The following is a 20,565-nucleotide window of genomic DNA, read 5'->3' as shown; positions in this document are numbered from 1 at the left end:
CAAATCAATAGCCATAGGCCTTTCTGGAAAGAAAGTTGTCATACTGGTTCATCTACTTTGGCACAGGCAACAAAGTTCTCAGAAGAAGCAAAGAGCAAAGTCGGAAGCAGGTTACTGTTTGCACGACAGATGGAAATTACTTGCCCAATGATTGGATTGTGTATTCTGTTTATTACATCAAATTAGAACGTCTCTGCCCTTCTCACCCTATCTGTCTCCGGAGAAGTGACGTTTCCAATCCCGCTAACAACTTTACGGAGCCATATTGTTGTTGCCCGCAAAGTGCCCTAGTAAGCTGCCGCCTTGCGACTGACAGAGGCAAAGTTGAAAGGGTGACAAATCTGGAATTTCTTCTGGGAGCTACAGGTCACTCCAACTTTACTGGCATACGTTTTCTTTTCGAGGTACGTATGTATACATTTTTAATGCCACGATTCCGTTTATTTGTCTGAGTTTACTTTCCCATCTTACTCAGCCATTTGTTAGCTAGCGTTAGCCTGCTAATATGGACTTGGAACTTGGAAATGGGCTCATACGTTCTGCTAATGTTAGCTTCACTTGGGATACAGTCGGGGGTTAATATTAGCCAAGTAAATGGTCTTGGCAAAGAAGCTCGTCCATCTGAAATGAACTTAGTTTTCGTTGGAAAGCCCGCGTTTGTTTCCGATATAAAAAATAAGTGGTGTACTATTTTATTCATCGGTTGGAATCCCGTTTAGCTGTTAAAAACTCTGGACCGTTTGTAAACTACCAGCTAGCTATTGCTAGCTTACTTATGCATTATTGAAACGGCTAGCCTGTCAGTGAGGATAGTGGGTTAAGTTGCATTTATCCTGCAGCTAGCTGTCCGTATTAGCTGTTTTGTTAACCAGTTATAAGGAGGAGTGATGTGTACAACTTTCAAGCGAATTTATAGTTTGAAGTATAACTAAGTGTTAATACATAGTAGGATAACTTATGCGGCTAGTGACGTTGAGGAGGAGTGTATTGCTTCTTAACTATACATCGTCAGTTATCCTGTCTGTTGTAAACAACCAGGTCAGGGTATCTGGACGTTGGAGGCGACCAGTCACGGTAGCGTTTTGAAGTTCGCAGCAGTGGTAGCACCATACAATTAAAAAAACACAGCAGACAAATATAAGCCTTGACTGCTGGAGTTTGGAGACTACTGGAGTTTGGGTATCTAACTTAACTGTAGGCTTTAACGCGTGACGCGATTGAAACTAAATTATTCGTGCATGTGTAATATGGTGTTGTAAAAGTTATTTGCCACCATTATCATAAAACCAACAGTTTCACCAACAATTAACAAAGTCAATTCATGCATGATTGCCTAAATTATAACGTTACATTGGTGGTCAGCAGCTGATTAGTAATAGTTCAACGCGTATATGCACGGATACATTATTATGTATTTGTTCCCACCGTCTAAATTAATTTGTTAAACCGGAGTAAGCACGTAATTATGGCACAGACTTAACCTTTCCCTAATGTGTTTGTTATTTTGACCCAAAGGCTGTCATCACATCTCGCATTTCCTGAACCCGTTTTATCCCAAATTTCCCACACATGAAAATATTTAAATCACGTGTAACCCTTTGAAATAATCAAAGTTTCATGGAAAATTAGGGGTTTGTAAGGCTGTTTTATGGGCGCAACAAGTGTGACCGCTGAGGTAATGTGATGATGTGCCATCCCAGTCATTAACACATTTAAAACTCGTGTTACTGGCAGTCGCCAGCATTGCCACTAGAATGCTTTATCACATTCTAGTGTGACTGATAATGTTAATGTCATCTGTTTGCATAATAAGTTCAGCATATGCATTCAACAGCCTAGCTGGCAAATAGCCTGTATCCCCTTCATAGTGCATATCTGACCCATCGTTATTAGTCACAGAGGACATCTTTCTCATTTTGAGAGATAACTGCGATGTTCCCTGACTTGTCTGGGCGTTAACCTAGATCCAAAACTTCTACAACTTGACTCAAAGTGAAACTAAAAGAAAGAACAGATACATCATTCATTAACATTTCTAGAGCCTCATAACTGGACACATTTTTGTAGGATTAAACAAGTTAATTGTGCTGCTTCCAGAGTAAAAGAGATTCATAAGTTGTTAGTGTCGTGTCAGAAAGTCACATGCGCTGGTGTGATTCATAAGACGAACCTGCCTGACTTGTCGGTCTTTACCCATGCTGTGGACTTGGAAAGGGCTGTTTGTAACGGTTTGGGCCATGGCAACACATTTGACAGAAAAGACCTATAGCCTACTTGGGAAATTTCACGGTCAGTAGGAAACTGTCAATTTGTTATTAGTCCGACTGAGAAAGCAGTTATTTTCACAGTTTTGAGATGTAACAGTAGTGCTATCAATACATATTGCAGGTCTGCAACATTTTCCACCCTGAATTTTCTTCCATCTGGGCTAAAGTTGTTCAACAATATGCCTGCATAAAACTAGTTCATTAGACATCTTAAGCCAATACAGTGGGCACTGATGCTCTCTGAGTTTTTACTTCTTTATCTATGAAGGTTAATGGTGATAGACTTCCAGCTTACCTAGGGGAAGACTGTTGGATCATTAGCTCATGGTTGGAAAAGCCCTGTCTTTCCTACATCATTGATGTCAGCTTTTATGAGTTAAAGGACCAATCTTTAATATATTTACTGCTCCCTCCGACAACAACGCGACAGCCAGTAAGTTCTCCTTTGAGATTTCTGTTTCGGAGTGGAACGGCAATTTGTGATTTGGCCATTTCTGCAGTACCATTTCAACACCTGGGGTTGCCAGATATGAAACAAATTGGCTGTCATGCTAACACATGCTAACATGAACTGCTATCAGTCACAATGGAGGAGCAGAAGGCCCACGGCTGTTTACTACCTCAGCAACTTGCATGACCTTTGAGTCTGGGGAAGAAGGGGCGGAGGCAGACAATTCTCTCCAATATTTTGAATTTGGACTGCAGGACTCATTTTAAACGCTTGTTGCTGATTCTGTATTTAAAGAGTTTGATGAGAGCCTTTTCTGATTGGTTGCTCACCTTCCCTTAAGAGGAGCACCCATGCAGAACACCATCCGCTTTGATGTCGAAGGAGTGCAGTGCAATGTGTTCAGCTTTGTGCACAGCGCCTGTCGTCTCAGGGAGCGGTGGGCTAGGGCTGTGGAGAATGTGTTCGGCACATGTATGAATGAGAGAAACAGATGCTGTCACTCTGAGCTGCCCCCAGTATGTTTCTCTCTCTCTTTTTCTCTCTCGCTCTCGCTCTCTCTCTCTCTCTCTCTGGCATCACTTGAGCAGCTTTGAGGTCTTTTTAAAGTCCGACCCTAGAACCTGGAAAATGTTTGAGGTTCTTTTGTCTGTGTGTCTCAGGCATCTGGTCTTGCTAAAATTTTAATGTAGGCTGAATCGTTTTTACGAGTTTCCAGCTGTTCCATTGAAACTGTTTATTTCAGTATAGTCTCTGTTATTTTTTAAGCTGCGCATTGAAGTGTAGGGTTTTGAACGCCATCTTAAGTCTGAGTAGTGAGAAAAGTTTCTCCTTCGGCTTGGTGGTGTAAAGGTGATGATGCACAGGGTAGCTTTTTGAGCAGTGTTGCCTGGCAATTGCGTGACCAGTTCCTTGTGTTCTGATTGAGTAATCGGGACAATTTGCATACTAGTGATTAAAGTCCAGATAAAAATTTCAATTCCGAATATCGGTGGGAAAGTGCCTGGACAACATTACTCAGGAACACTGCCCAGTGATGATGCTCAAAAACTTGCAGTAATTCTTGTAATCACTGTGTAGAAGACAAAATATTTTCTCGGTACAGATATTTTGCCCTGTACAGCCTATATCCACTTTGTGTCAGATACTTTCTGTATGGCCAGATAATGTAGTTGAGTAGTTGACAAGGCAGCGTAGCATACCAATTTGCCTAGCCCTCTGAACTTAGGCAGTCCGACAACCACTGTAATTGCCCAAGCTGCCGCAAGACCTTTACACCCACCAAGGCTTCAGCACTTCCCGCTTCTCAAGAATGGAAATAGCTGAGCCGAGAAATGTGTTGACTGTGCAAGTGTGCAATTGCTGGAGGCACAAGGAACATAAGCTTGGACCATTAGCATCAGCAAAAAAACGGGGGAGGTACTAGTGGCTAGTTTGGGTGGACTGCTTATTCCATGTGCCCTGTCATTCAGTACAGGCGTAAACAAGGGGGTTTCTAAACTTAATTACTCAACCATGACACTATTTCACGGGATATAATGAATGAATGAATGACTAGCCAGCAGTACTGAAATTGAACTCTTGGTGCCAAGGTGAGTTATGCAATGATAACAGGGTAATTAACCGTGGCTAAAACGGCTATTATCTGGGCTAAGGCTTGACTGACAAGAGTTTACTGATTATTACATGTGGACAAAGGGAAAAAAAGAAAGTAAAAACAAAAAAAAACATTTTGACATCTGGCATCAGTGGTTTAATCTGCAATTAAAGTGACAATTCGGAGATGAGCCCTGTTCCTGACGTGAAAACACTTAAAAGCTGCTGAATAGCGTTGTCCATTTTGAGAAGCTGGTGTGTTCCATGTCTGAAACTGGGCAAGAGTGTGACACATGCAAAAGAGGTACACTGTAATTGAAGACCAGGGAATTTCCCACATCTGTGTCTCGGTAGCCACCCAAGATTGCACATCAAGACATCAAAGGTTCCAAGGACCCATACAACCAAGCCACACGGCAGGCATTTGAAAGCTGGGGTTCATTTTCCCGTGTCGTGGATGTCTTTTAAGTGAAGCTGCTTCAGTGTGTGAGAGGGGAAATAGTTGATTAGTTGTGAGTCACTTAAAAGCCTGTAACCACTGGTGCCTTTGGTGACAAACCACAATGAAACAGCCATTAATGGGATTTGCCCAACTGTGCCCCCATTAGTCGGATGATATGATTGGGTGAGAGGGTAATGGTGAAGGTCCAGGCAGGTCTCTTCTGTGTAGTGGGTGCATGATCTTACTTATGTTTTTATTGTAATGGTTAGAGTTTGTCTTCGATGATGAGCACTGAACTTTTTCCAGCTGTCCTTGAGTCTTTTGGATAAATGCTTTGAGTTTAAAAGACTGGGAAATCCTAGAGCCTGTCTGTGTAGTCTAGCTGTAATTGAAAAAGTACTAGCCTATCTCTGTTTGAGACGCTTCATGTTGTACTGAGAGCAAAGGCAAGGCTATGGGTTTGATCTTATTCTCCACCGCCTATTATTATTGCTTCAAGGCCTGATGGGCAAGGGAAGAAAAAGACGAAATGAGATCTGCTCTTGATTAGAATTTAAGCAGACGGGGTGACACTCACAGGAGATGTTGAGGAAATAGGAAGCTGTCACTGTTAATTATTATCCCCTTTACTGAGAGCAGTCAACTGGCAGCTCTTCAAGATTGAAGGCACCTGAGAGTAGCGTTTGACCTCATTCCAGAACTCCCTGTATAAAGTTCTGTTTACAGTGCCTGTGGCATTCATAGGATCTAGATACCTTTGGTATTATGGTTCAGGGTTGACTACTGTAGCAAACACTTGTTGCACACTCATATCAGGTGTTGGCAGCTTGATGTTTACAGTGTGCGAGTCTGTGAGATCCTGTCCACTGTGCTGTCTATGAGCTGAGCTGTTTACGTATCTGAGATAATCTGCGTCTGTTTCTCACTGAGATGTATTTAGGACCCGTGACCTAGTCCAGCATGATCGCCTTTGTGTGATGGCTTTGTGCTTGCTGAGAGTACATGCACTATACTAAGAAAGACTAAAGCTCGTAGACACAGACACAGACCCTGACGTCTGGAGGAAGCCTGAGAAGCGCCCGCTGGGATCTAGAGGTAAGGTGTCCACTTAGCATTTTCTAGACACTTAAATAATTGTTAGCCACTGAAAACAAAGGAAGAAGAAGATGGTAAGATCTGCAATTGTATCAACAGATGATAAATGGATAACTAGAGATTTATAGAATTTTTCTTTCGATTTGGAGCACATTCACTTGAACAAAAGAACTGACTAGGACCGTGTAACTGAAAAAAGGTGGTTGATGGTTACAGGAAAAGGTGTAGGATATCATGTGATAAAGTTCTACTTGCTTGGTACCCTTTTGCTGTTCTTGGTTCTGACCGAGGCAAAGGTACATCTCATCAACTTTGTCTACAGGATCTTTGGCTGGGAGGTGAATAAAGGTGACTATATTTTGAACCCACAAACCCTTTCACTATCTAAGGTGCTGGGTAGAGTGTTCGTCTGTAGAAGGGGGAGACTGCCGCTGATGTACACCAACCTCAAACACAGGATATAAATAATCTTCACTTTAGAACCTGAAAATATGCACTCAGGCTTCCTTTCTATGAATCTGCGCGGTGGTGTGAAGTGCCCTTCTTCCTCTGTGTGCCCGCCTCTATTCACAGCCACATCTCTCACCCAAGAGCGCTATTTCTTTATTTCACTAACGCTGGTTTTATTTGGTGTGTCAAATATTTATAGCTGCATTATAGTTTTGTTCGTGAAAGGGTCATAAAATATGTCTGTTTGCTTTAAAAGTTATTTAAAAAAAACAGCATGGAGAGAAACAGCTTGTTACCAAGACATAGCAAGCATTCCTTGAAGGCTTTAATGGGATTAGCGCTGTTTGAGGTAGTTGTTTATTAAAAGGCATTTGAGGATCATATCATGTGGTAATGTGTGACACAGGCAATGTGCAAATCCATTGGGAATGGCTGTGCTATGGTGCACCATGACATGCAGTTCATCTTTCGAGGGATCATGCTGTCTTGGCCACACAGCTAAGGACACTGAGGCCGATGGCCCGCATCAATAACCCATGAGTGTAGCTGATTCCGATCAGCCCAGCTCCCTCGCCACACTGTCACAGTAAGCCCCAGAGCTCTGCTTTGGATGTCAGACAGGTTGCACTGCACCTCATAAACAGTCATGATAAAAAGACAGGTTACACTACACCTCATAAACAGTCATGATAAAAGCCTCCTGCATTATTCCCTGTGAGACATTCTGAGACAAACTCACTGGTGCGAACACACACACACTTCCATTTCTATACATAGCCTACATCACAGCTCGACCCCACAGCCCAACCAATGCCTGATTTCACTCACTTGCCTTCACTCAAACACAAACTTTTTACGCACACAAATGCCTACTGTTTTCCCTCATAACCGCATCCTCACAATCTCTTGCCATCAGTCACCACTCTGTGCCATGGGTATTTTGGTTAATTCAATCTTCAATCCGCTCTGAGAGAGGAATGATGCTCTCCAGAAAGAAACAGTGTTCCATCTCTTTTACGAAATAACAAATGTTTTGTTAAGGACCAAAGTGGACATACCACATACAGCTGTGTTGAAATTGGGTTTATGTTTAATTCAACAGCTTGAGGACAGTGAGGATGATGAATACTTTATAAGTGATTATGTTAAATGACTAATTATCTTCTGTAATTCTCCAATAAGTCTGCAGCTGTCAAACCTTCCCAAAGCACACTCTGTTGTTTTTTTTCTAGTTAGACTGCGTCACATTCTGACACTCGTCTCTTCAGCTGGAGTGCCCACGGTGTGCTCTGAACGCTCTGGGAGTGTGACACTCCGAAAAAACGATTGACAGTTCCAACGGCATTCCCAATTTACGAACGGTTTCAAAGTGCCAGAGTATGCTCAGAGTGGCAGTTTCCGAACACTCCCCATGTTAAGAGCGCAGTTTGTGCCTAAGCAGAACTGAGCAGACGCATGAAGAAGGAGCCATGTCAGGCTGAGGTGCTTCAGTTCCCCAGGTGCTTCAGTGAAGAGGAAATGGGTGGTGAGGTGCCACTGATCAAACAGTTAGACTCTGCATGCATGCGTCATCTAACGGATGTTTTAAAGTAAACATATGTCTGCATGTAATATGAATGACACTGATGGCAAGAGAGAGCGGAGCACATGTGTGGGGTAAAAAGCCTGAGTGTGAGGATGGTTGACAGGCCGAGTTGTTTTAGAAGTACACTGCGAGGCGTCCTCCCCTCCCGAGACGCTCCCGTACTGGGCCATTGTGTGAAGTGTGGGGCCCACGTGTGCTGCCGAACCCAGATTCAGTGTCAGCAGTCAGGGAAGGATCTGGTGTCTGGGCTCCTCACATCACAGCTGCTGCTCCTGCAAAGCGCAACTGTCTCGAGCAGTGTGTTTGTGTTAGCGCGTGCGCGCGCGAGAGAGAGTATACTTCTGTCCCACACCTGCTGCTTGCACACCACCTGCTCTGTTGAATAACCCAATAACCTAAATCCATCCCATATACATGACAGCATGTAAACAATGTTGGGCTCAACAGGTGTGTGTGTGTGTGTGTGTGTGTGTGTGTGTGTGTGTGTGTGTGTGTGTGTGTGTGTGTGTGTGTGTGTGTGTGTGTGTGTGTGTGTGTGTGTGTGTGTGTGTGTGTGTGTGTGTGTGTGTGTGTGTGTGTGTGTGTGTGTGTGTCTGTGAGAGAGAGAGAGAGAGAGATGAATGGTGGGTGCATCGGCTAAGGTTGGCACGTCAACCTTCCTTTAGTTTTGAGCTATTATAGTTAGTGTACCAACCCCTGTGGCGGCTCCACAGATTATGAGGCCATGTTTCTGCAGATGGAGTTGAGCTGGCCAGATATGTGTCATTGTTTCTTGTCATAGTGCGCCAGAGCCCTTTGGGAGGAGTAGTACTCACAGCATGAATTCATGCCACTGGATCAGCTGCTTATGAGGTCTGTGTGTGTGTGTGTGTCAGTGTTGTGCATGAACGCGTTCAAAAGAACGCGTTCATTGAACACGTTCATTTTTATGAGAACGATGAACTGAACGCAACCTAATCAGAAATAATGAATTTGAACGGTGAACACGTTCTAGGGATGCACGATATTGAATTTTAGCCGATATGCCGATATTTACAAGCTCATTTTGGCCGATTGCCGATGCCGATACCGATGTATACAGTACACCTCAGCTTTTTAATTATTGAAAAGTCTCTCCTGTACTAGAATTAATCTGTTATTATGCTAGGGTATTGCTGTAAATACAGGACATTACTAACTTGATTTGTATCATTTTAGAAATAGACATTCACTCATGAAACTGAAATGGTTTCAAGTATGGCAGATTTATTTATATTTTCACGTCACAATTTTCATACTTGAACAGTACCTCCTTGAACTTGAACAACTACACTCTGGAAATGCAGCTTGGCTTACTTGGCAAGCTAACGTTGGTTAACTGACTTACAGTTTAATATCGTCCCTTCTAGGATTTCTAGACTAATCTATGTAACGTTATTGCCAAGTTAGCTGTATAAATTCCACATATGGAAAAGTAAACCATGTAGATCGCGTGGGCTCGTGACATAACGTTTCACATTGGGTCAAATGAGGCATCATCAACTTCTCTGGTGTCACGTAGCATGCTTGGCTAACTTTCCAAGCTAACCTTGGTTAACTGACTTACAGTTTAGTAACGTCCCATCTAGGATTTCTAGACTAATCTATGTAACGTTATTGCCAAGTTAGCTGTATAAATTCCATAAATGCAAAAGTGAGCCATGTACATAACGAAGCTAGTGTTGTCTAACTAACTCTGTAACTTATTAACGTCTATTAGCGCGACATGTAATGTTGTAAAGCGTGGCACGCGGGTGGTCTGCATCTATGCATGCAACCTACGTTATGGCCAAGCTGCATCTCCTCCTTCTCCTGAAAAGTTTTCTGACAAATAGGCATTTTGTCATCATCCTCTGATACTGTGAAGTAGGCTACTGCCACACAGCCGACGCTCATAAACATTTGCTTTGCGTGCGCATAATTTACACTTCACCTTATCGGCCAGGTTCATCGGCAGAATTTTTTCATATCTGCAGATACCGATAATTAAGTTTTGAAGCCGATACCGATGTCTTGCCGATAATATCGTGCATCCCTAACACGTTCATATATTATCTGGGTCCGGTGCAACTGAGGTCTAGCTGAAAAGTCACGGAATGTTTTCCTTCTACTGAGACGCTGTCTAAATCGAATGCTTGCAACCTGTCATTGCTCAGTACCTGTTAAAAAGGCCATAGTAATTATTTGTTAAGTTGCTAAGACAGAGCATGTTTCGGTAAATTACCATATTTGGTAATTGCGTTGGTCATGATTTCTCTTCACGGCTTATTTAGATGGAGTGGCAGTTAACTTCGGGAATATTTTCACATACTTGAATGTTGCACTTTGTTGAAGTTGTAGCCTATTTGTAAGTTTGACTTTGTAGCCTACCTTGTTTTTATGTGTTTGTTATAGTTTAGCTTGCTCATAATTGTTACGAGCACTGTCACTTAATTAATCTAGCATGATGGTACTACTGTTCGTGAACTCACTTAGCATACACTGCTAATGTACAAATACAAGTGTTACAGTGTTGCTCTTGTATATCTTAGATTAAGCCAGACGCATATCATTGCTTAAGAGGTTGCATTCCGTTAGTTCCCTGTATAATTCATTATTTAAATAGTACAACAGGGCTAGGTATCTGATAAAGTTTCCGTCAGTAAAATCCTTACCTTTCTGTGCAAACTATGTCCTCCTGGAAAATTAGCAATTATTAAAATAAAAATGAAAATGAACTGAACTGAACCATGAACGAGTTCAGAATTTAATTGGTGAACTATGAACGTGAACGATTCATATTTACTTGTATGAACTGAACTTTGAACTAGTTCATGAGAGGTGTGAACGTGCACAACACGTGTGTGTGTGTGTGTGTGTGTGTGTGTGGGGGGGGGGGGGGGGGGTAGAAACATGCAGGGGTAATTGTCATGAACGGGCATAGTTCCTATTTGTGCTTCTGTACCTGCTGTGTGATTGCAACACCTGCAGTAACTGTGTGAGAGGATCGCAAGTCAGACTGTATGGTGCCTGTATCTAGTGTCTAGTCACGCTGGGAGGGTCATCTAGCTATGAGATCAGCTCACTGGGTGTTTGTGTGTGCGTGACAGTAGTGTTGAGGGAAATTGATAGTGATTGGCTCATCCTTTTCCGCACTGTATCACCGGACTGTAAGGGAATGCAGTAAGCACTATTGAGCAATGCAGGACCAAGACATTTTGCAGTTGATGAATTGCAGAAAAATAGGAAATCTACTCCTTGTCTGTGCTCTGGCTCTGCATGATATTTATATCTCTTCTGTGTGTGCATTTTTCAAATTGTTTTATTGTTGTTTTTTTAGAGGATGCCTCCTTGAGTGTTTTAAGGAGATGCCAGGTCTGTGTTCTACTCCCAGTTTAGCCCTGGTAGCTCTAGCAATCCAGGCCACAATAGGCTGGTAGTCATAAGAGCACGTCACACTGACCTGTTGACTCATCCGCGGGAGTTTGAAATGATGAAGAGTGGCACATGTCCTCTCCTTCCCCCTCTCTGTTGTATCATCTCAGCTGACAGAATCGGAGCAGCGGTTCGCCCCAGGGGGACCCTGCCACATCCAGCAGAACGCCTAGCCTCTGGCTCTGCTTCCTCCGGTGCCGACCTGATCTGTTCACCCAATCCACTTGTTTTGTTCTCTGAGAGCACCCTGGAGAAAAGAGTAAAAAAAACAAACAAACAAAAAGTGCCCCTGGTTTCCCATCAGTCCATCCAAATGCATGCTTACGCAACGGTGGCACCATGTGGGATCAGATCAGGCAGTGGACTGGCCAGCTGTGCTGAGAAAGGCTCTCGGCATTGGCCTCTCCATCAGCCTCTGCGCGGTCCTGGCTGACAGTCGTTCGAGTCTGCCTCCTCCTCCCTCTGAGCAGGCCTGTCGCCCGCCGCCCGACAAGCGAGCAGTGTGTGAATGAGTCATCTGGAACGTGTCCCATCTTGTAATGTGAAGGCGCCTTAGAAACCCTGGATGGATGGAGAGGCGAAATGGAGCGCCTTCCGAGGCTTTATGTAATGTCTGTCTTTCACACTCTGGGCACTCATTTCGTAGAGCAACGAGCACCGTCAATGGGCTTCATGCAACATTAGCAAAATAAAATCCCTATGAGAGAATTAAGGGTATTGATATGATGACTACATCACCAAACCGTTGCCTATGTTTTCAACTTTGTTTTGCTCACACTTTATTTTCACATATTTTGTGAAATTAATTTGTTCCATAGGGATTATTTCTTTTGAATCAGGAAGTGTTAAAAAGCCAAGTATCCGTCCAAGCATCTGAATTGCTTTTTAAACTGGTCAAATGTCACTCAATCATAGACCTGGTGCTTAATAGCGCAATATCCAATTGCGTTGGCCGCTGAGTTGTTGCCATAATGTATGTGCGTAACGGACAGCCATTGCCTTAACAGCCACCCGTCCCAAGGTGCAACGCCCTGGAAGGCTGCAGGAACACCTGAACTCACCAATACTAAAGTTGTGTGTAGAGCCAGGGTATCCCGACTGGGATGACCCGGGCATGGAGGCCCGGGGATCCTGGAAGTATCCAGTGGCGTAAAAGTCCAACACTTCAGTTGCAAGGGGGCTCGTACGTCTGTGGTGTTGCTCAGGACGGGACGAGTTAAATGGCAGTTGCAATTAAGAGCATTTTTGGGGGATAGGCGGTAATATCTCTGGCAATCCTGCTCGGCGAGGTTCATGAACGAGCAGCGCAACCGAGCCACTCTGTATAAACCAGAGCTTTCGAGTCTTGCTTATTAGAAATATTTTTTCATATCTGTGCTTCAGTTAATTGGGTCTTTTATTCCATAGATCTTCCATTATATAGTATACAACTGCATGTGAAGACGGTATACAGTTGTAGCAAACTGCTCTGCAGAGAAACATGTGTGGGTCTCTTCAGAATAGGACTGATTACATGGAATCACTATGATTGCAAGCAGGACCACAGACAACAGATGCAGCGTCTCAACAAAGAACTGGCACTCATTTAAACAGTCATTTAAACAGACTCAATGCAGGGTGTGGAGAAGAGAAGGTGTGTGTTTGTTCATTCCTGCCCTGCCCCGCCCTGGCAAGCCTCGTCTTCTCATCTGAATTGCTTGAGGGGTTCTCCTCCCCGTAGCCAAAAGTTAAGCAGAGCTCTTAGTGAGCCTCACACTCACACCAAATGAAGAGGAGGAGGAATTGGAGATCTGAAACTGATGGCACTAACTGCTGAGAGTCTCTTGTGAGAATTGGCTCTCTGTGTGCTTATAATGTCAAGATGAAGGTGGGTACTGGGTAGGTGCCGGTATTGGAGTCCAGCTGCTCTCCATTCCAGTCTATCCAGTTTGTTTTCCAATGTGTTGGACTGTAGGGACATAAATCTCCCATTCCCTTGTAGGCGGTTTTCAACATTATTGATCCTATGTAAACTGTGCGAAACCACGTGTTATGAATGCTTACTTACTAGTTGCACACTATACACTGGGATTGACATGGTGGTTGTTTACATTAAAATTGAATCCCTTCCGGATTACACAAATTGGTTTTGCAAGATTGGTTGCTACCTACTGTAGCCTTACTAGCTAGCGTTATTAGAGGAACAATTATTTAGCCATACATTTCCTACTTGTGTAGGCAGTATGCATTCATTCTTTCATGTTTTTTTGTATAAATGCACAAATCCGCAGGAGGCTATAATAGGGTATTGAGCTACATGTATGGACTTAATTATCTGTAATTATCAATGTTTATCTGGACTGCACGCCTCGGTTTATCTGCTATCATTACACTGCTGTGTGTCTAGCAGCATGGCGAAGCCTCGTGTCGCAACCCACCCCTTCCGAACTCCTCCAACCAATTCCAGTTGTCCTCCACCCCACAACACACGGAGGCCGAGGATGCCACGTGACGGCCATCACCGCGCCATGTCCTGGCTGTCCGCTGTGCAGTGTGTCTGTGTTTAGGGGACGGCGAAGGCTAAAAGATGGCCAGCCAAAGGGGTTTCTGATAGCGGATAACCATGTGATCCCTATGCAAGGGAATGAGATGGCACGGCCCTGCCCTGCCCCAGTGTTATCTCTTCAGCTAATTAGGCCAATTAGCGGCCCAGCCACTGATGGAAGAGACACTGCGATGCGTGGCCTCAGTGACATGGCGTGCTGACAGAGGGAGAGTCAGCATGTAGCCTCCAGTAGAAAGCAATAGAGCACGTGTGTGTGCGTGCCTATGAAGCTACAGCATGTGTGAATGTTCAGAATGTGTGTGTGTGTGTGTTTATACGTCACGCAGGGGCAATGCAAGTATGCCTCGACTGAATGCCTGTGAGTGTGCTGATCTGGAAGGTGCATATGAAACAGAATGTATTATGGCAGATGTAAAGCAGTGTTGCCGGGGCCAGTGACACTCCACTTGCCTAGTGCGCATGAGGTTGTGCCTCTTTTACAGACAGGTACATGCCACAACGCTAGTGTGATTAATCTAGGGTAGGACGCATGTCACACAGCACCAGTGTCAAAGACACTTCATGACAGATCCTCTTCAGCAGAGGAGTCCTCTCCCATAGTGGGAGGCTGAGTCATTTGGATGAGTGCCCGGATCTCCAGCCCTGCCCTGTTCAGAGGCATTTATCAGCACTGTGCCAGTGTCCCTGTGATCTGAAATGAGATCAGATTTGCTTCCCTCATTATGCTCCCTCTGTGTCTCCCTCTATCCTCAGGCTTTCCACTGCTGTCTTTCTCTCTCTCTCTTTCTCTCTCTCTCATTTGTTTCCTTTCATATGGACACTTCCTCTCTTTCTCTCACACACTTTCTGACTCTATGGCTAATGTCCTGTCACACCCTCTCTCTTCACCTCATCCCCACCATTTACTGTGAGCCCCAGTTATTACCCAGCCTGTGATGATGGGGCTGGGAAGGGAGGGAGAGAGTGAGTGCCAGCCCTCTTTTTTTATTATTATTTTCACTGTGTTCGAAGAGGGGTGAGCAAAATTGGTATGGAGGTCATCTGGGCTTTGAGGGTTGGCTGTGAATTCCCTCAGCAGGACTTTGACTAGACTGATGGGCTGCTTGAGAGCCTCACAGAACTCTGTGCTGTGACTGATGTGTGGGTGGGGAATGCATTTTGATGTTTGGCCCCCTCACCAGCTCATTCACGCACAGGCCACTCATTTCATTTCATCTAGGCTCCCCAGCAGATAGTGCTGGTTATTTATGACACGGACTACTGCTGCTGCTGCTGTGTGGAGATCCATAAGGGTTGCTTGAGGAAGAGTGCTGTGCACGTCCTCCACTGAGCCATCTCCTTCTCCCTACTCAATTTCAGCCTGCGCTGGATGGCATTTTTGGCTCTTTGTGGAACCACATATGCCGACTGTTCATGTTTGTGCCCAAGCCTGCTCACAGATGCTAATCAAGAGATGCCTGTCTGGATGACTGAGAGGAGAGGAGAGGAGAGGAGGGGGGGGGGGGGATGGCAGTGATAAATATCTTGCGGTTTCACCGATCTGACCTTACAAAATGTCAAGATGAACAACAGGAAGAGAGCTCTTTTCACACCTGTTTGATAAAAAACGTTTTCAATACATCACTATGGAGCCAAGTTTGTGTGTGGGTGTGTGTTTGTGTTTGTAGACGCTGATGTGGTGTGGTGTGGTGTAGAGTGTACACTTCCATTTTTGATGTAGCTTCTTTCATTCAGGGAGGGTTGCCTACTAATTTTACACAGCCTCTCTCTCTGGCAAACTGATTGCATTTGGTTTCTAAAGCAAGAGATATTGCATAAAAATTGATCTGTTTTTTATTGCACAGACACATAAATTGGACTTTGCTGTTGCATTAATCATTTTGCCTTTCCATTTAAGCAGGCCATTACTACTCTACTGATTGCAGGGAAAGAGAATAATAACAAAAAGAGGAGATAAAAACAGAAAGAGAAGATAAAAACAGAAAGTATTCATACACATACTTTTGCTGTCAAACAGACCTGGGCTCATTGCTCGACCGAAAACATACGGGCTATTGTTAGCCTCAACGTCGCGGAAAGGATAGACTTAAAAGAAACTAAAATAAGATTAACACCTCGAAGCGTCACTGCCCTCATTTCAACGTGACTTCAGCGATTTAAAGGTCATACATGTTGGTCAGAGGCCTCTCCTTTGTGAAGAAGTCAAACTGGTTAACAGGTGTCTCACTGCCTTCATTTTGAGCGCTAATTGAATTGTTTGGACATTCCATTAATGTTTATACATAAAATGGACTATGATTAGAAAATATCTTTTGCAAATGAGCCTTGTTCTCCGGGTGACCTTTTGTGGAGTGGAGCCCTGTTGGGCGTCTTGCCAAACTTAAGCTGACCGCAGTAGTTTTCTTATCTCAGACAGTACACTTGTGGTGTCCCTGTATTTGTTCAGTTCTCTAAAACGACACGTCAACATGATGCAGCGCGTAATACAGTCTTTCTCAGGCAGCCTTATGAAACTAATTGTGGTTTTTAGCACTCTTTTTATAGGAATAGTTTATGCATACATTCAGATATTTGCAAAGTTTGCACTGTCAGATTTTTTTCAGTCCATCAAGCCCAGGAGTGAACACTGAGTGAAGTACAAATACTGAGGCTGCTATGTCTGGAGAATAACGCTGTTTCTTCTTTCTTTCTATCCCCCTTTCCAGGTAAAGGAAAGATGGTGGACCGGCTGGCGAACAGCGAGGCCAACAACAAGCGCATTGGGGTTGTGGAGGGCTGCTTCGGCACGGCGGGCCAGCCGCTGGCCATCCCGGGCCGCGTGCTCATCGGAGAGGGCGTGCTGACCAAGCTGTGCCGCAAGAAGCCCAAGGCTCGTCAGTTCTTTCTGTTCAACGACATCCTGGTGTACGGCAACATCGTCATCCAGAAGAAGAAGTACAACAAGCAGCACATCATCCCGCTGGAGAGTGTCACCATCGACACGGTGGCGGACGAGGGGGACTTGCGCAATGGCTGGCTCATTAAGACGCCCACCAAGTCCTTCGCCGTCTACGCCGCCACTGCCACTGAGAAGTCTGAGTGGATGAGCCACATCGGCAAGTGCGTGACCGACCTGCTGTCCAAGAGCGGCAAGGCGCCGAGCGGTGAGCATGCCGCCGTGTGGGTGCCCGACTCTGAGGCGACCATCTGCATGCGCTGCCTGAAGGTCAAGTTCACGCCAGTCAGCCGCAGGCACCACTGCCGCAAGTGCGGCTTCGTGGTGTGCGGCCCGTGCTCGGATAAGAAGTTCCTGCTGCCTAGCCAGTCGTCCAAGCCTGTGCGTGTGTGCGAGTTCTGCTACGAGCAGCTCTCCCTCGGCACAGGGCTAAACACAGGTCGGCACGACCCGTACGGACGTTCGCCGGGCAACAACGTCTCAGATGATGACGACGAGGACGACAGCAGTGACTGAGGGACCTGACGAGATCTGGTCCCGCCTTCACCTCTCTCTTTTGTCCCTCCCTACCTTCAAGTCCAGTCCAGTCCAGTCCAGTCCAGTCCAGCCCAAAGCTTGGCTTTACGGAACATTAACGTCCAGTCTGAGCTTTTTGACTAAACTCTGTCCACCCCACCTCACTATACCTTCACATTAGCACAACGCTTTTGCAACCCTCTCTCCTGCAGTAATGCTTTGGACTTTACAATAAATGTCAAATTAATTTTTTAAGTCTACCAGCCCTTAGGATGGCATCCTGGTGCTGATGGATTTGAGTAGGTGCATTCCACCGTGAAGATGAAACACTAGGTGAAGCCCCTGCTTCCTACGCGGCTTTCTCCGCACCCAAGGACCTCTTCAGCAGGCTGTGCCGTCTCTCACAGTCTCACTACAGGAGTGTGATGTCTCACAGCCTCACTAAAGGAGTGAGATGTCTTACGCTACCCTTTCCCCGCCCACGCTCTCCTCTCTCTGTCGGCTGGATCCAGCCTGTGGTTCTCTTGGTCCCCTCAGGCGTTTGTGTTTGCCTGTCTGTTCCTCTACCTTTGGACTCTACATGGTGCGCGGCTACTGCTGCCTTGCCGATGTTACTGCAGGGAAGAGCGTGTTGGCAGTGCTCAAGCACAAGCTGTAAATAATCTCTCGCTCTCTAGCTTTTTTGGGGTGTGATGGAATTGAGAAGGTGCACTCGTGTCTAGATTCATGTCGGAATCAGTATTTTTGTACCTTCTAACCTTCTTTTTTATATAACAGGAGATGCATTTGTTTTCCCCCTTTTGTCCCCAAGATACCGACTCAGTCAACAGACCTACCTGTTAGTATGCATTAAAGTGCATTCTAGTCCTGAATAGATAATGCCAGTTGAATGAATACTTGCTTAAGACAAATCAACCTGTCCCTTCGGGGACTGTGCTAGCTCTTAAAATTGTGTGTGTGTGTGTGTGTGTGTGACTGTGTGTGTGTGCGTGTGAGTGCTTACTTTATGCAGGTTCCCAAAATGAAGCCTATCAAAGGCCTTACCGCCACTGTGCCTTCTGACATATAAGCATGCTAGAGGAGCAAGTTTTTCTTCTCATGTTTCAGGGAGTCCAGTGAAAATAGCAAAATCAAAAGCCATGTTTCAGTCCCAGAAGAATCCAGTCCATGGACCACAGCACGACATGAGGGATAGATTGTGTTTTACAAACTCCTCTATGTTGTGGGTGAATATGAGATGGATTTAGAGTTAGAAATTAGAGGTCTATATCAGATACCACAGTTTTATGGAAACACCTTGCCAGTTGTGTGTTAATCAACTGGAAATTTCAGGTCTTGGCCTAGCTTCTAGAATAGGAAGAGGAAGAATGTCTTGAGACAGTGTTGAGTCTCTAGTGATAAAATGATGTTAGTGTTGGTCACATAGAGGAGAGCTACTGTACTCTGTTGCATCAACCACCGACTGATGCAATAGAGCTTGCCCTAACCCTGCCCTCCAGGCCTACTCTTCGTTAAGGGACCTCTTACTCCAGAGGAAGTGGTCAGTGTCACTCAGATGTGAAAATCGTCCCCTTCCCCTCCCTTCTCCCAGCCAACCCACGTTGGTGTGTGTGTGTGTGTGTGTGTGCGGGTAGGCTTGTATGTGTGTACGTTTTCTGGGTGAAACCATGGTCTTTCCCGTGACTCTTCAAACAGGAATCGAGACATGCAAGCAGATGTTGTTTTTGAGGAAGCAGCACTGCAAAACCACAATACTGCATACTGAGTTGCATTGAAGTGGATGTCTGAATGCACTACTATTTTTGTACGCCCTCTCCACATCTCATTTTCTTACATCACACCGAGCCATACTACACACCTGCCGTGGAACGCCACATTGCAGTGTCTGGGCCCAATATTACTTTACTCATAAACCACAGGTGAATGTGAATCCAATACCGATGCTTCTAATGTCCTGAGAAAGGAGCAGCAAATGTGTGTGCATGTCATTATCTATAAGAGAAAACTGACATTGAAAAGGGATTTTTTTTTTTCTTTAATGTTGAAAGCATTGACTGTTACTAGATCTAATATGCAATAAGATGTTTTCATTAACACAAACTTGTTTGCTGTTTTCCCTGAAAACAATTCTTTCAGGTTATGCTTGTGCACACAAAACCTCACATGGTTCGTGAAACTAATCTATAAGGGTTTACGGAAATTAATCTCAACCTCGATCACGCTATCCTGTGTGTGTGAACTGCTTTTAATTTTAGTAATTGACTTCAGGTAATTGTGAAGTTTAGCGGTCACCCGTCCAAGGAATAGGAACAGACCAGAAATGAAGCGAGGCTTGGACTAAATTTAGCTTTATCTGATCATTTTTGCACCAGAAACCATCCATGCATTTCCAAGTCCAGTCTTTTTTTCCCCCCACTTTAAACCAAAATCTTACATTAATTTAGTAATGTGTTTAATGTTAGCTGTCTCAATCTTGCCAGTGTTGTACATTTTGTACAGATCATTTTTTTTCTCTAATGTAGATTCTGCCCTTTTGAACTGGCCCCAGATTCCGGAACAGGCACTTCGGTTCTCAAACTTGAACAAAGGATGGGTGCTTTGATCGAGGGACTCATGTCAACAAGCCTTTCAGAACACTGGAGGAAATGGCCTTAAGAGCTACCAAAGGGAGACTAGAGCAGGGACTAGAACCCATTGGACTCTCTGGACCCAAAGTCAAAAGGACGCTAGATAGAGCAAAGGCGGGATCTGCAATAACCAGAGCTGACGTGTTTTTGCACCCAGACGGAGAGTAATAATGTTGTGGACAGAAGTTCCAGTGAGGGAAATAATACTTTTTTTTTTTAAACTTGAGTTGTAATATGAACTGAACAATATAATTTTTTTTTTGGTTGTTTGGATTAGTTGGAGGGAACCATTAATTTTTATTGTAATTTGAAAAAAAAAAAATCCTCTTTTGGGTGGTTTTCGCTCCTTGAATATGGTCTGTTCCTTTGTCACTTATCTGATTTAAAAAAAACCTAATGAAAGGGCTTAAACCAGAATGTAATCAAGCATATCATTATTAGATACTAATTTTCTGAGGAAAAATACAGTGTATTATTACAGAACACTTTGACTCCTGTGTTTTATTTACAAGCTTAGGAGACCCCAAAGAGACCTGGAAAATACTTTTGGCAGGAGTCGGGATCCTGCTGGGAGGTTTCCTTCTGAGCACTTGCTGGTCTAAATATGTAACTTTGAAATATGTTTTT

At 44.4% G+C, this 20,565-nt stretch overlaps 1 protein-coding gene across 1 annotated transcript; it reads left to right on the top strand.

Moving 5' to 3' along the window:
- The first annotated feature begins 281 nt into the window (after positions 1-281).
- On the top strand, positions 282-20,359 carry plekhf2 (pleckstrin homology domain containing, family F (with FYVE domain) member 2). Its single transcript, XM_080857302.1, has 2 exons — positions 282-404; positions 16,566-20,359. Exon 2 carries the CDS (start codon positions 16,577-16,579, stop codon positions 17,309-17,311), a length of 735 nt encoding a protein of 244 aa, XP_080713428.1. The 5' UTR covers positions 282-404; positions 16,566-16,576; the 3' UTR covers positions 17,312-20,359.
- The last annotated feature ends 206 nt before the right edge of the window (positions 20,360-20,565 follow it).

The sequence above is a fragment of the Sprattus sprattus genome, assembly GCF_963457725.1.
Source record: "Sprattus sprattus genome assembly, chromosome: 19".
Lineage (NCBI taxonomy): Eukaryota > Metazoa > Chordata > Actinopteri > Clupeiformes > Clupeidae > Sprattus > Sprattus sprattus.
Note: the sequence above shows the minus strand (reverse complement) of the source record. Positions and strands in the feature narration are given on the sequence as shown.

What these genes read in the sequence shown, in the direction of transcription:
- plekhf2 (XM_080857302.1), top strand. Translation starts at nt 16,577, where the DNA reads ATGGTGGACCGGCTGGCGAACAGCGAGGCCAACAACAAGCGCATTGGG.